The 16,899-nt window shown below is 38.2% G+C and overlaps 1 protein-coding gene across 2 annotated transcripts in view; it reads left to right on the top strand.

Annotated features, from left to right (window-relative positions):
- RB1 (RB transcriptional corepressor 1) overlaps positions 1–16,899 on the top strand; it is a 200,635-nt gene that overhangs the window by 14,449 nt on the left and 169,287 nt on the right. The window contains exons 1-2 of one of the 2 annotated variants that reach the window (XM_047854913.1): positions 7,204–7,590; positions 10,333–10,459. In XM_047854913.1, coding sequence (XP_047710869.1) covers positions 7,451–7,590; positions 10,333–10,459 — 267 coding nt within the window. In that variant the 5' untranslated portion in view covers positions 7,204–7,450. Of the gene's footprint in view, positions 1–7,203; positions 7,591–10,332; positions 10,460–16,899 lie in introns of those variants that run through there. The other variant, XM_047854921.1, reaches the window with a different exon arrangement.

The following is a 16,899-nucleotide window of genomic DNA, read 5'->3' as shown; positions in this document are numbered from 1 at the left end:
ATGTTATCTGGTCCTTCTAGTGTAAATTACAGTTTAGTAAGGGAACTAGTAATATTCTCTCTCCTGAAGAATGGAGAGGAGGTCATTGTGGTAGGAGAAAATTATAAAAAGATGAAGACGAACAACTTTTACACTGGCAGGAAGGAGGCAAGCCAGCTGTTGGATGAGTGACAAGGTACATGAATGCGGCAGGAGGGACTATTTTATTTGTTGTGGGTTTTTTTGGGTCTTTCACTTTTTCTCCCTAAACTAATCAATAATTCTGAATAATTACGGTAAACTAAGTGGATCTCTGTTTCTTGAAACCTGAAAGAATCTAAAAGTATACACATATGGGAGGTCATTTAAACCATGGAAATGAAATAGAGCAAAAGGAGAGGAGAATTGAAGATCTTTTAGGCCAATGTTATCTCACATTATCTGTGAAGGAACTTTCTTTTTTAATTTTTAATTTTTCATGAATTAATACTTCTGGAAAATAAAACATTTTAAAGTACTAGAAAAATGAAAGGAAAACAAAAAAGTCACACCAAATACAAACTCATATGTTTTAGTATTTTAACATATAAAATTATATTTCAAAAAACACAGAACAAAAAATAACATAGTATAAAAGACAAAATTACAAAAACTACTTTGCTCACTTAGTGTGTGTGTATAGGCGATTTATATAAAGAATTGCTAATACACGATTAGTTTTTTAATTGTTCCATACTCATAACAACTAAACAAAAAGTTGGTAGTGAAGTAGCAATTTCCCATATTAAAACCTGTATTTAATATTTTAAATTTGTCAACAGTTATAGTTTTAAACATGACAAATGTGTTTCTTGCTTGTTAAATAATCTCCTCTAGGTTGAATTGGTGACCATGCCACTAACAGGAGATATTGTAAATCTGTTTGTATGTTTTATTCAGTAACACTCATAGAGAAATTGGTCTCTCAAAGGTATGTTAAGGGAATGGAAATGACTTTAAAGCAATTTCAGCAAGCTCAGGATATTCATTTATATTTTATTTATTTATTTATTTATTTATTTATTTATGAGAGAGAGAGAGAGAGAGAGAGAGAGAGCGTGTGCATGTGGGAGGAGCAAAGGGAGAGAAAGGGTATCATAATGAGACTCCACACCAATGCAGAGCCCATGCGGGGCTTAGTATCACTACCATGAGATCACGACCTGAGCCAAAATCAAGAATTCGATGCTCAACTAACTGAGCCACCCAGGTGCCCCTCATTTTTTACTTTTATCCAAAATGGAGCAACCTATGCTTTATTTTCAAAATTCATCTTCAATTCTTTATCGGTAATAGTATCAAATCTTTATCAGTTCCAAACATTTGTCCTATTAAGTTATAATTACAAATTAAAGAAATGGGCTCTGGATCCATGAATTCCCTATGTTTGATTATTTTCTTGGAAAAACTCCAAATGTTTTATCAAACTCGTAATTAGTTTCTTTATATTTTGTACATGAAAGCCACTGAATTTCGATGAGTTTATTGCTTCATTAGTCGGTTTTAGTACTTTACTATGAGTGATGGCTCTGAACTCAATAGAAGGGGGATGATATGTCTTAGTGAAATTAGTAAAATGCTTAGATCTTTAATTCTTTGGAATCACTTCTCTGGTCATTATTTGATTTACTACTATTATTACTAACACACTGCTGACATGTGTCTTTTCTTGACAAAACAGGAAAGTGAGGCTTATTTCGACAACTATAATTTAGGGTTAAAAACAAATGACACAATATGGGGCCCTGGGTGGCTCAGTCGGTTAAGCCTCCAACTTCAGCTCAGGTCATGACCTCATGGTACATGAGTTTGAGCCCCGCGGTCAGGCTCTGTGCTGACAGCTTGGAGCCTGGAGCCTGCTTCAGATTCTGTGTCTCCCTCTCTCTCTGTTCCTCCCCAGCTCACGCTCTGTCTCTCTCTCTCTCTCTCTCAAAAATAAAGAAAGATTAAAAAAAAATTAAAAGAAAAACAAATGACACAATTTTACTTCCTTAAGTTAGCTATGAATTTCATAAAACAAACAATTAAAATTTAAAATGACTATAAACATACAAGTGAGAAAAGTAAATAAATATATTTTCATAGATTTGTATTCACTTTTGGGTTACAGTTAACCTCAAAATTTCACTCCTTATAGGGAATTACTCTCATTTATAATTGCACCAAAACCCATAAGATATATAGGAATAAACCCAACCAAAGGGGTAAAAAGATCTGTAGTCTGAAAATTATAGAACACTTGCGAAAGAAATTGAAGAAGACACAAAGAAATAGAAAAATATTCCATGCTCATGGGTTGGAAGAACAAATATTGTTAAAATGTTTATACTACCCAAAGCAATGTACACATTCAATGCAATCCCTATCAAAATGCCACCAGCATTCTTCATGGAGCTAGAACAAACAGTCCTAAAATTTGTATGGTACCACAAAAGACCCCGAAAAGCCAAAGTGATATTGAAAAAGTAAAGTAAAGCAGGAGGCATCACAAACCCGGACTTCAAGCTGTATTGTGAAGCTGTAATCATTAAGACAGTATGGTACTAGCACAAAAACAGACACATAGATGAATGGAACAGAATAGAGAACCAAGAATTGGACCCACAACTACATGGTCAACTAATCTTCAACAAAGCAGGAACAGCATTCAATGAAAAAAGGACAGTTTCTTCATCAAATGGTGTCAGGAAAGCTGGACAGCAACATGCAGAAGAATGAAACTGGACCAGTTTATTATACCATACACAAAAATAAATTCAAAATGGATGAGAGACCTAAATGTGAGATCGGAAACCATCAAAATCCTAGAGGAGTACACAGGCAGTAACCTTCTTGACCTCATTCCCAGCAGCTTCTTACTAGACACATCGCCAGAGGCAAGGGAAACAAAAGCAAGCATGAACTATTGGGACCTCATCAAGATAAAAAGCTTCTGCACAGCAGAGGAAACAATCAACAAAACTAAAAGGCAACCACAGGAATGGGAGAAGATATTTCCAAATGACATATTGGATAAAGGGCTAGTATCCAAAATCTATAAAGAACTTATCAAACTCAATACCCCAAAAATAAATAATCCAGTTAAAGGGTGCCTGAGTGGCTCAGTCAGTTGAGTGTCCGACTGCTGATTTCTGCTCAGGTCATGATCCCAGGGTCATGGGATAGCCCCTCCTTGGGCTCTGCACTGAGCACAGAGCCTGCTTAAGATTCTCTCTCCCTCTGCCTCTCTTCCCCACCCTGCTCCTGCACACTCTCTCTCTCTAAAATTAAAAAAATAAAATAAAATAAAAATCCAGTTAAAAAGTGGGCAGAAGACATGAACAGACATTTCTCCAAAGAAGACATACAAATAGCTGACACATGAAAAAATGCCCTATATCACCCATCATCTGGGAAATACAAATCAAAACTGTAATTAGATACTACCTCACACCAGTCATAATGACTAAAATTAACAAGTCAGGAAATAACAGATGTTGGTGAGGATGCAGAGAAAGAGGAACCCTCCTACACCGTGGGTGGGAATGCAAACTGAAGCAGCCACTCTGGAAAACAGTAAGGGGCTTCCTCAAAAAGTTAAAAATAGAACTACCCTAAGATCCACCAATTGCACTACCAGGTATTTATCCAAAGGATACAAAAATATTGATGCGAAGGGGCATATGCACCCCAATGTTTATAACACTGCTATCAAGAATAGCCAAATTATGGAAAGAACCCAAATGTCCATTGACTGATGAATAAAGAAGATGTGATATATGGCACATCTTCTTTATCCATATATGTATATGGATATATACATATTATATATAATGTATATACATATCCATATACTATATATATTATATATATATTATATAATGGGATATTACTCAGCCATCAAAAAGAATGAAATCTTGCCATTTGCAACAATGTGAATGGATGGAGCTAGAGTATTATTATGCTAAGTGAAATAAGTCAGAGAAAGACAAATATCATATGGTTTCACTCAATGTGGAATTTAAGAAACAAAATGGATGAACATAGGGGAAGGGAAGGAAAAATAAAATAAGATAAAAATAGAGAGAGGCAAACTGTAAGAGACTCTTAGCTATAGAGAACAAACTGAAGGTTGCTGGAGGGGAGGTGAGTGGGGAAGATTGGCTAAATGGGTGATGGGCTTTAAGGAAGGCACTTGTTGGGAGGAGCACTGGGTGTTGTATGTAAGTGATGAATCACTAAATTCTACTCCTGAAACCAATACTACACTATATGTTAATTAACTTGAATTTAAATAAAAATGTGGGGAAGAAATTTACTCCTTATTATGTGGTCCTACTACAGATAGTAAGGACAATCAAAAAAGTTGCAGAACACCTGAACCCACATTTTGTTCAATGAGAAGTGTCCAATGATCATGTGCTTGGATATAGCTGAAATATTAAGTGCTATAAATTCTGCTAAGCACCTTTAATTTCTGTGCTTATCTCCTGTGGACTAGATATAAGCAAACTGGCAGTGGTCCAAGGAACACTCTTTGAGTCCTGCTGCTCTAGGGAAACTTCACTGAAGACAAGGAGAAGAAGGATTGGGAGTTAATAAAGGAACAGAAGGGAGGAGGAGAAAAAGGAGACCATGGATTTGTGGAAGACTAGGGAAGTTTTAAGAAAAAGAGGTTAATTGTGTTAACTGCAAGATAGTCAATTAGAATGAAGACCAGAAAGAAGCCATTGAATTGACAAGTAGGACACGTGTAACCTTTGAAAGAGTGATTTCAGTGGAGTGCTGGTGGTGAAGGAAGATCAAGAAAAGCTTCTTTGAAGAATCTGCAGAATTTCTAATATTTCTTTGGTTGTGCAACAGAAAGCTGTGGGGGATATAAAACTTTTGATCAATCCAATTGCTCCTGAGTTGTGTGTAAGGATATTTTATTTTATTTTATTATTTATTTTATTTTATTTTATTTAAGTTTACTTACTTTGAGAGAGAGAAAGTGGGAGTAGGGGAGGGGCAGAGAGAGAGAGGAAAGAGAGAGAATCCCAAGCAGGTTTCACCCTGTCAGTGCAGGACTTGACACAGGACTCAAACCCAAGAACCACGAGATCATGACCTGAGCTGAAGTTGGATGCTTAACTGACTGAGCCCCCAGGTGCCTGGTGTGTAAGGATTTTAAATGTAGTGGGGAACACAGTTAAATTAATCCATGATAAAGATACACATCGTTTTGCAAATTGAAAAATCTCTGATTTATCACAATTGTGGTAAATCCAGAGGTTGATAAACTGGGTTTAAATAAAGCAAGTCAATTCTACATGTAGAGAGTTTACTTCAGTTCCCAGAACTTTTCCTCTGCTCTCTTGGCCCGTCTACTTTTAGCAAACAAGCACTTACTGTGTGCCTAACACTGTGTTGGCTACTATAAAGCTACAATGATGCCTAAGATTTGGTCTCTACTTGGAAGGGGCTCAGAGGGCAAATGTTATCAGTCACAATGCTTTCTGGTAGAAACAACTGAAAACCCCAGCTCAGTTGAGGTCAGCCCCAGAGTTGGTCAAGTCAGACTCAGTCGTCACCGAGGAGGCAGATTTTTTTGCTATTATTACTGTTAACATTATTAACATTTCTGCCTTATCCTCAGGTCAGCTTGCCTGAAGCCACAATGGCTGCAGCAACTGTTTAAGTGTCACATTCTCATGGAAATAGTTAAGGGGAGAAGAACTGTGTCATCTCTGTATCTCATTTTATCAGGCTGCCAGCAGACAGCCTTTGATCCTGCAAAGACCAAAACTGCATCCTGAGCAGTTAGTTAGTTAGCCTACACTAACCCAGGCAGGTGAGTAAAATTACCACTTTGATGGTACTCATTCTCTGTAGCTGAGGCTGGGTGTGAGCCCTACTTCTGACAAGCTTTTGGCCCCAGAGAGATTTTTCCTGAACTTGGGCCAGACTGGCTGTTGAGTAGGCAAATGACTGCCAACCCTTTTCACATCCTGACATATATCATGGTATATACAGAAGATGCAAATTGTGCAAATCGCTAAAATAAACCCAAGAGGCTTGCAGCCATGACTTGCTTGAAGGCTCCCCCTGCCTCAGCTCTGTTCAGCTGTTCCAAGGATGAGGGGATTCACATCAGAACACGGCTATATTGTATTCACAGTGCCTCAGTTGGGAAGTTCTGATTGGGCAATCCACTGGGTCTGCCAAAGAGAGAAAACCATGTATTCATATTAGACGGTCTATTATTACAGTAAATATTAAGACACAGAAGAGACACAGCTTTTAAACCAGTTTGATGGTGTAAGCTCTTTTAGCAAGCTCTTCTCTGATGTCTTTGTGCCTCTGCACATGCTCCTCTCTTCTGGGCGCATTCCTTGTCAACACAACGTAATGGTTAAGCAGAATCAAATCCTCGGCAACCCATCAGCTCTGTAATGCTGGGCAAATTAATTAACTCCTCTGAGCGTGTTTCCCCATCTGGAAACAGAAATGATACTACTACTCATTTCAAAGGGTTGTTTCTGAGGATTAAGATAATTAGTTAAAATGGCCAGCACAAGCCCTGGTACATAGTAAGCCCTCCTTACATGTTAGGTCTGCCTGGCAAACTTCCATTCAGCTGCCACCGCTTCTCTGAAGATGTCCCATAGACATTTCGATGGCGCCTCGTTCTTTACACCGCTATTAAAACATTTATCACACTACAATCTGTTCTTTGCGCACTCCTCCTCTCTCCTTCCGTAAACAGCGATCCTAAAAGGCCAGTAATTGTTCTACACTTTCCATCTCCCAGTGATCCTCAGAGTTCTGTTTGCATCAAGCATTCCACAAAGGTTTGTTTTTGTTTTGGCCGATTCTGAGTAACGGATTGGGCGGGAGGAGCGTGGTACAGAGGGACGGCACCGCCCACGGAGGGAGAGGGGCGTGCCCGCCCTGGGTGCACAGGCTTGATATTCCCGGCGGGGCCTGAGCTGCGTGCAGCCTCAGATCAACCCACAGATAAAAACGGGGCCCAATCTCACGCCCCAGACTGTGCAGTGCCCCGTTACCGGCACCCAGGCCTGGAGGGGAGAATTTCGAGTAGAGACACGTCCGGGCGGCGGCGGCTGCCTCAGAGAGAGTGCCTCGGCCCAGGCCGGGGGGGGCCCACGCCCGGGCCGCCCGACCTCACGCCCCCGCCCAGCACACCGCTGGGCGCCCCGGTTCCCTCCCGACGCCGGCGGGCTCGGGAGCCTCGCGGACGTGACGCCGCGGGCGGAAGTGACGTTTTCCCGCGGTTGGACGCGGCGCTCGGTTGCCGGGCGGGGGAGGGCTTGTCCGGTTTCTCTCAGGGGACGTTCAAATTATTTTTGTAACGGGAGTCGGGAGAGGACGGGGCGTGCCCCGAAGTGCGCGCGTCCTCCTTCCCCGGCTCTTCGCCACCACTCACTGGCTCCCGCCCTGGGGGGGAGTCATGCCGCCCAAAACCCCCCGGAGAGCAGCAGCCGCAGCCGCCGCTGCCGCCGCCGCCGCCGAACCCCCAGCGCCGCCGCCGCCCCCTCCTGAAGAGGACCCCGAGCAGGACAGCGGCCCCGAGGACTTGCCTCTGCCCAGGTGAGCGAGCGGAGCCGCGGCGGCCGTCTCGAGAGAAGGGCGCCTCGAGAGTGCGTCGGGGCGGGCACCCCAGCGTCTAGGCGGGGGCGCGTCTCCGCCGGCTGCCGCGTCCCGGCGGGAGGAGGGTTCTCCCTTGTCCCCCAGCACCGCGGAGCGCCTGGACGGGGGTGACAGGGGTCTGGCTTCGGGAGCGAGGGGAGGGAATCCGGGAAGGGTCTCGGCTCCAGCTTGACAGGTGTCGGGCGGGTGGGGCTCGGGTCCCTGAGCAAAGTGACAGGTGCCGCCTTTCCTCCTCCAGGCGGAAAGGCTCGCCGGCGGAGGGTGTTTTTGAGGCGCCATCGAACGCAAGAAAGAAAAATGACGGGCTGGTGTCTGGTGGAGAGTTTGTCTCCTGTTGAGATTTGTTACATTTCGGTGGTCGTGTTTGACTTTCTGTTTTGGTCTCCTGAGATGCAACAGCTGAAAGTGTTTTCCTCTGGGCGTGCACTGCATCCGAAGCCCAGTCCTGGAAATGCCAACCAGGAAAGCTATGGGACGTGAAGTGCAGGGTTCTTCTGCGTGTCAGTTGCCCGCAGTGTACTCGGCTGAGGTGCTTTGTGGCGTTTCCTTGTAACAGTGCTTTGAGGTCTTGGGGATTCAGAGCCATCAGTAGTGACTGGAGGGTCAACACTTGAGAGGAACTGGCGTATGGGCAAAAGTTTTGTGAGACGTTTAGTCTAAGTGCTTGAAAGTTTCTGAACTTTTATTCCTGTCGCATAAAACTCTTCTATGTTAAGCTTCAGCATTTTTCATTCTTTTTTACATTTTGCCTTTGAGCCAGACAACAAACATCCTTGTGTTTCTCTCTCTCTCTCTCTCTTTCTTTTTTGTTTGGGTACGAAATTAGTGATGTTCATGTGCTCACATTAAACTTTTTTTTCTTCCCCAAGTGGAATCTAAATTTAAGCGAGTAGAACATGACAGGGAGATATTTATTGTACTGCGACATCCTATTTTTCTTGATGGTGATACTTTATGGTTAAAAAGCTAAGGTTGAAAGAGTATGATTGCCATTATTATTGTCAGTACTGGTCCTGCTTTGAGACTACACGTAGATTGCTGGGAAATGGAACTCCTTTCTTTCCCTCACCACTTCCTCTCCATTTTTGTCCTTTACCAAGTCCTTTTCTTTCAACTTTCCAGATACAGAGTTCAAGCATATTGCAAAAGATAGGAATGGGCTTTTGGGATGGTTTGTGAAAGGCTATTGAAAATACATCTGTTTAAGTGGATTGTCTTATGGGTCAATTAAAAATCATACTATTTAAAAAAAAATCTGAAACGTTCTGGGAGAAGACAGAAGTTTAATTTCTGATTAAGCTCTGATGTATCCAATACTTGAAAGTTGGCATTTGGAAAAAGCAGTAAATATACCTTAAAGAATCCCCTGTTACCCATAGAGCTTTGGAAGCATTCTCAATTATCGTAGGGTAGCCAGAAATACTGAAATTATGGCCATCACTTGGGAAAAGAAGGCCTTTCTTCCCCGACCCAACATTGTTATTCATCTTTAAGTGGTGGAACTACCAAAAATTCTCCTGTTAAGTCCAAACCATACAAAATACACTGTACTCTTGATTATCCTTACCCACAAAAGTTTTCATTAGTATGGGCAGTTCAGCTCTGCAGATTAGCTGCTAAGCAAGAGTAAAACTACTGGCTGGCAGTCTGAAGCCTAGCAATTTGCTTAGGGGTGGATTCAGGGCCCACTCCACCTGCACTTTTCAGTGAGATTTTTTCCACCTTGACAGCTGAGATCTTTTTTTCTGTTGCATTTGATCTGGCTTAGGTGGTGAAGTCAGAAGGGAAACCTTCACTAGGAATAGCACTTCACCCCCCCCCCCACCCCCGTGGTGGTGTAACCAAAAGTTAATTATGTTTTGAAGGAGGGTTGGCAGTCTAGAATAGTGGTCAAGGGCATGGGTTATGGAATTAAACTGTTGGGTTTCCCACTTACTGGCCATTGCCTAGTTGAGTACTTTAACTTCTCTGATTTGGCACTTGTCTGTAAAAGAAGAATAATAAGAGTGCTTATCTAATAGGCTGATGTGCATTTAAGGTACTTTGTACAGGGTTAGTGTAAATACTCAAAAATTAGTAGCTATTCCTCACACTAGTTATTATTGTTAGGTGTGAGACATTAAATGAATGAACAGGAACTAGCCAACAAGAAATTATTGACTACCTATAATGGGTGAGGAAGATTGAGGAGAAAAGGATAAAATAAGCATAGCAATAGTTTATGTTAATCGTTACGTAAGAAATGCTAGTAGGTAGATTATATGAGACATTGGTTAAGTGTAGACTGTATTTTAGCAAAGTCGCTGATACTAAATTGATTCTGAAATATTATTTATGGGCTTTCCTCTTTTTGCTGTTATTGTCATCCCAGTTTTCCCATACAGCTTTAGCTATCATGCTTACTTACTTTTACAAAGCCATTTTTTTGTGCTGAAGTGTATGTGATTCACCAGGCCAGCAAACCTTTTTCATTGTGTGGTATTTTTGTTGGAAAGACTATGAAAAAAGATAAATATGTTTAAAATTCTACCTGTAGTTTTCTTCAAAGATAAATAAGATTTTAAAGTAGTTAGTGATGCTTTTTTTCAGAACAGTGCTGTTATATGCAAACCATTGAAACAAATATTTAATTAGTTTGATTTGTAAGTATATGCCTATTATATATCTATTTTTATCTGGCAGGCTTGTATTTGAAGAAACTGAAGAACCTGATTTTATTGCATTATGTCAGAAATTAAAGATACCAGATCATGTCAGAGAAAGAGCTTGGTTTACTTGGGAAAAAGTTTCATCTGTGGATGGAGTGTTGGTAAGGATTTCCTTAACATTTTTTGAAAAAAATTTTCTCGTTTAAAAAATTATTTTGGAAAATAGAAAAATATAAAGAAAAGAATTATGTTATTCTGATTAGCATTAAAAATTTTTTTTAGCATTAAAAGTTTTTTTTTAAATCTCCCGATATAAACCCCTCCAAAGTATTTTTTTTTTTAATTTTTTTTTTTTTTAACATTTATTTATTTTTGGGACAGAGAGAGACAGAGCATGAACGGGGGAGGGGCAGAGAGAGAGGGAGACACAGAATCGGAAGCAGGCTCCAGGCTCTGAGCCATCAGCCCAGAGCCTGACGCGGGGCTCGAACTCACGGACCGTGAGATTGTGACCTGAGCCGAAGTCGGACGCTCAACCGACTGAGCCACCCAGGCGCCCCCCCTCCAAAGTATTTTAAAGCAAATCTTAGATGATATATTTTATTCATATACTTTACTCTGGTACAAAGAGTTATTGAAAAGCAAAGCCATACCTTATAAAATAATCTTTAATATTTTATAAATTTAAATTAAATTAAATTAAATTTAAATAAATTTAAATAAATTAAATCAAAATTTAAAATTTAAATTTAAGTAAGTATTTAAATTTACTGATTGTTTCAGAATTAGTTTTGTTAGAATTTAGAATCTTTGATAGCATTTGATATATTTCTTCCATTTTTTTTCTTTTCAGAGGTGTGTGTGTGTGTATGTGTGATACCACTAACACTACTAACACCAGCAAATAATTCCTAGTGCTTTATATGTACTGGAGGAATATTATAAGCATTTTGCAAACAACCCATTCAACAATCCATTGAGATATGAAATAAAAAAATCTTTGTTTTACATGTAAAATTTTTAGAAGGTGATACTGAAGTAGAGTGAGGTTAAGTAACTTGACCGAGGTCTCTGGCTAAGAACATTTAGAACACAGATTTGGGATCATACATGTAGTTATACATAGTTACATATAATAGTTTCGTATCTTCTTATACAATTTTTCTCAACATGAGCATTTTATTGTTAAATATTTTCTGATATTTAATAATATAGTTTCCGATGGTACTATAATATTTAATACATTAGATAGATTTTGATGTTTTAACTCTTACTGTTATTGGACATTTTTTCCCCCAACTTTTTGGCACATAAAATGATGTGATAAACATCCTTATTCAGAAGAATAATGCCTGGCACAAGGTAAGCCCTTGATAATTTAATGAGTGAAACTCTGATTGTTAGAATACATTTTGAATTACTGTGTCAAAAGCTATGAATATTTATAAAACTTTTGATAGTTAAATTACACTCTAGACAGACACTTTTAATGAATTTACTTTTTAACAGCATCATATTAGTGTACATATCTGTCTGGTTTTACTTATCAGATTAACACAACAAAATATGTTTTTGTATATCATAAAAATATTTAAGACCATTACAAAATCTGGTATCTTAGTCCATTTGGGCTACTGTAACAAGATACCACAGACTGGGTGGCTCATAAACAACAGAAATTTATTTCTCACAGTTCTGGAGGCTGGGAAGTCCAAGATCATAGTGCTGGCCGATTCTCTGTGTGAGGGCCTATTTCCTGTTTCATAGACAGTGCCATGTCACTGGCCTCACATGGTGGAAGGGGTGGCAGCTTTCTTGAGCCTCTTTTTAAGGATACTGGTCCCATTCATTAGGACAGAGCCCTTGTGACCTGATCACTTCCTAAAGGCCACAACTCCTAATACCATCACATTGGGCATTAGGTTTTAAGGATATGAATTGTGGGGGATTGTGCACAAGCATTCAGTGCAATAGCATCTGGTAATAAAAAAGAGAAAATGAATCCAATTTCAAAGACCTGAATATAATCTGGAACTCCTTACTAAAAAAGGAGGAATATTGAAGTATCTTGGATGAATGACTTTGGTATTATCGTCCCAAAGGATCTAATGTATATTTTCACTGATTTGGGTACTTCATGTAACAAAGTTTTTTTGTGCATGTGCAGTTAAAGATAGTCATAGCTCTGTCACCTCTCACTCATAAATGCTAGGCTTTTAGTTTTCAGAAAGTTGGAAAGGAGTAGTAGATTATAGAGAGAATTGGTGAATATAGTTTCCAGTTTATGAGTGGGTTATGTTCCCGGTCTTTGTAAGTACAATATAGTAATTAGGTTTCCAGGCTAGTTCACACAAAACTTTTTTTGTACTGAACTATAACAGTAATAGTTTTCATCATTGAGGCCCTTTTAGGCTTCAGACTTGACTACAAGTACAAATAAATATTACTACTTTCTTACCCTATGTTTTTTCTCCTAATGGAGCTGATGAGGGGACTAGGGGATGTGAAATCATTCTTGGTGGTATGCTGGAGGAAGACAAGGAATTTCATGTTATCTTTGGGATATTGGGTACTTTTTTTTTTTTTTTTTTTTGCAGGGTGTATGACAGAGGAGGGTATGGTATTATCCTGTTATAAATACCAGACATTTATGTAGAAATATTATTTTAAGGGATATTTAACTTTTTGAGGGTTGGCCTGAGAATTTAACCTCTGTTTATACAATATCTAAGGGAGAATGTAACAGTGTGTGCAGACAAGTGAATGTAATGACAAAATTAACCAGTTTCTGATGCAGCTGTTCTGTTCTAGCTATTCTAGATAGCAGTTGGTTATCTTCTTTGAAACAAGAGAAGGAATTTAGTAACTCAGGGAACTCTGGAAACTGAAAGTAGGTGATATTTATTGGAATAAAGGATGGGTTAAGAGCAAGGATTTGTCATCAGACTAGACTGGACTCAAGTCTCAGTTCTACCTTTTACTACCTCCATGATCTTGAACAAGTTACCTAAAATCTCCCAGTCTCAGTTTTGTTATTTGTATAAAGGATTAACAATAATTTCTGGATCTTGGAGTTAAAATGTGGGTTAAATAACTTTATGCATACAAAACACTTGTTAGTGTAAATGAAGGCCTATATTAAATCATGCAGCCAGAATAATTTGACTTAAGAATTACCCTCGAAAATTTTATATTAATATAATTTTTAAGAGAACTTAAGAATCAGTTAAAATAATTTTTTAAAGTTTTTATATAAATTCCAGTTCGTTAACATGATTAGTGTAATATTAGTTTCAGGTGTACAATATAATGCTTCATCACTTACATTTAGCATGTGGTGCTCATCACAAGTGCACTCCTCAATCCCCATTACCTATTTAACCTATCCTCCCACTCACCCAGACCAATTCTGTTTCTTGGTTTGCCTCTCTCTTTCCCTTTGCTTATTTGTTTTTAAGTTCCACATATGAGTGAAGTCATATTGTATTTTTCTTTCTCTGACTTCACTTAGCATAACACACTCTAGCTCCATCCATGTAATTGTAATTTTTATGTCTGAGTAATATACTATTGTGTATATATGCCACATATTTATCCATTCATCAGTCGATGAATGCTTGGGCTGTTTCCATTAATTTGGCTATTGTAAACAATGCTGCTGTAAACATTCGGTATCCCTTTGAATTAGTATTTTTGTATTCTTTGGGTAAATACCTAGTAGTGCAGTTGCTGGATTATAGATAGTTTTGTTTTGAACTTTTTGAGGAACCTCCATACTGTTTTCCAGAGTGGCTGTACCAGTTTGCATTCCCACTAACAGTGCATGAGGGTACTCCTTTCTCCACATCCTTCCAACACCTGCTGTTTCTTGTGTTGTTGATTTTAAGCCCTTTTGATAGGCATGGGGTGGTATCTCATTGTAGTTTTGATTTGTGTTTCCCTGATGATGAATGATGTTGAGCATCTTTTCATGTGTCTGTTGGCCATCTGTATGTCTTCCTTAGAAAAATGTCTATTCATGTCTTGTGCCCATTTTTAAATTGGATTATTTGTTTTTTGGGTGTTGAGTTTTATTTGTTCTTCATATATTTTGGATACTAACCCTTTATCAGATATGTCATTTGGAAATATCTTCTCCCATTCCATAGATTGCCTTTTAGTTTTGTTGATTGTTCACTTTGCAGGAGCTTTTTATTTTGATCAAGTCCCAGTAGTTTATTTTTGCTTTTGTTCCCTTGCCTCAGGAGACCTGTCTAGAAAGAAGTTTCTATGGCCAGTGTCAAAGAGGTTACTGCCTGTGTTCTCCTCTAGGATTTTGATGGTTTTCTGTCTCACATTTTGTCTTTCATTCATTTTGAATTTATTTTTGTGTTTGGTGTAAGAAAGTGGCCCAGTTTCATTCTTTTGCATGTTGCTCTTCAATTTTCCCAGAGCTCTCTTCACCTCTTCCATTTGGTGAAGAGACTGTCTTTTTTCTATTGGATATTATTTCCTGCTTTGTTGAAGATTGAGTATATAGTTGTGGGTTCATTTATGCATTTTCTGTTCCATTGATCTATGTGTCTGTTTTTGTGCCAGTATTATACTGTTTTGATCACTACAGCTTTGTAATATAACTTGAATTCTGGAATTGTGATACCTCCAGCTTTGCTTTTCAAGAAAGGATAAGAACCATATGATCATTTCACTATTTGTAGATGACATTGTACTCTATCTATATAGAAAACTCGAAAGTCCAGCAAAAAACTGCTAGAACTGATACACGAATTCAGTAAAGTCACAGGATACAAAATCAATGTGCAGAAATATGTTCCATTTCTGAACACCAATAATGAAACAGAAAGAGAAAATAAAATTAAGGAATAGATCTCATTTACAATTGCACCCAAAACAGTAAGATAGTTCCCAAGAGGTGAAAGACCTTTATTATGAAAACTATAGAACACTGAGGAAGGATATTGAAAGGACACCAAGAAATGGAAAGACATTACATTCTTATGGATTAGAAGAAAAAAATTATTAAAATGTCTATACTACCCAAAGCAATCTACACATTTATGCAATTCCTATTAAAATACCAACAGCATTTTTCACAGAGCTTAGAACAAATAGTCCTTAAATGTTTATGGAACCACGAAAGACCCCAAAATAGCCAAAGAAACATTGAAAATAGTTGAATTTATAAATGTATGTGTAATGATTTTGATGTAATTTTGGTAAAACTTAAGGAAAGTTTGTGGTATTTTGTCTAGAAAAGTGTTTTTTCCTTTTTGTATAAACGTTTAATGGATGTAATATTAGTGATTGTTGTCATTACATTAGATTGTATTCATACTGCATGTAACATATAAATAAAGGACTTTTCATTAAGAAATTGGCCAGGAGTGTTGTTCATGTTGGGATTTACAGTGAATCAGTTAGAATTTTGATTTTCTTCTGCATCTTAAATCATTGCATGGTAGAGTGGAGAAGACCTTGGACCTTGAAGCAGGAAAGTTTTGATTATAGTAGTTGCAATGTAGCTGTAGGATTTTAGATAAATTAGTTGATTCTCCAAGTCTCAGTTTATTCATCTGTAGAGCAGAAATGATGCCTGAATGCTGTCCTCGTAGGGTTTCGTGTGTCTGTGTCCATTCAAGAGCTATGAATATATTGCCCTTGATAGAGTCATTTGTTTTTGTGATACGGGTCATTATATTTAGAAAGATAATTAAAATGAATAGTTTGGAATTGGAGTAACAGTAGCCATTCCATGTAAGTTATACTACAGACATATGAAGAGTCACATACTACAGACATACGAAGAGTTTTTTTTAATAAACTTAAAAAACAGAATATTTAAAAATTAAGTGTAATAGAAGGTATATACCTGTTATTTTCTAGTTATTAGTACTATATTTACCCTTTCTTTTTGAATATGGTGCTCATATTCTGATTACGTGTGAGTATTGCTGAGAAAAAAAATCATTTAAGAACATATACATTAATGTTATATTTTGTCTTACAGATAGAGGCTATTTGCAACTTCTTTTATTTCTGATTCTGCTTCTAAGGTTAATTTTTTACATCTTATTATGGAGAAGTTTAGAGATTTATAAAAATAGGTTAATAGTGTGAACTCTCCTATACCTCTTAACCAATTATAAATCATGGCCAAACTATATTTCTCTCTGATTCCAGATTGTTTTAAAGTAAATTCAGGTTATGTTGTTTCACCAATAAATATCTCACTATGCATGATCTTGTATTTTTTTTAAAGTTTATTTATTTATTATGAGAGAGAGAGAGAGAGAGAGAGAGAAAATATCCCAAGTAGGCTCTGTACTATCAGCACAGAGCCCTGTGTGGGGCTAGAACTCATGAACTGCAAGATCAAGAGTGGGATGTTTAACTGACTGAGCCATCCAGGCACCCCTTCAGTATGCATTGTCTTTTTAAAAAGTGACTTCTGTTCATCACATCTAACAAAATTGGTGCAAATTTTCTATTATCGGATATCCAGTGTTCAAAATTTCTCGATTATTTATAATTTTTTTTTCATGTGCTCTAATCAGGATCAAAATAAAGTTCATATATTGTTTGATTGACTTCTGTCTTAAAT

The sequence above is a fragment of the Prionailurus viverrinus genome, chromosome A1 (genome assembly GCF_022837055.1).
Source record: "Prionailurus viverrinus isolate Anna chromosome A1, UM_Priviv_1.0, whole genome shotgun sequence".
Taxonomy (NCBI): domain Eukaryota; kingdom Metazoa; phylum Chordata; class Mammalia; order Carnivora; family Felidae; genus Prionailurus; species Prionailurus viverrinus.
Note: the sequence above shows the minus strand (reverse complement) of the source record. Positions and strands in the feature narration are given on the sequence as shown.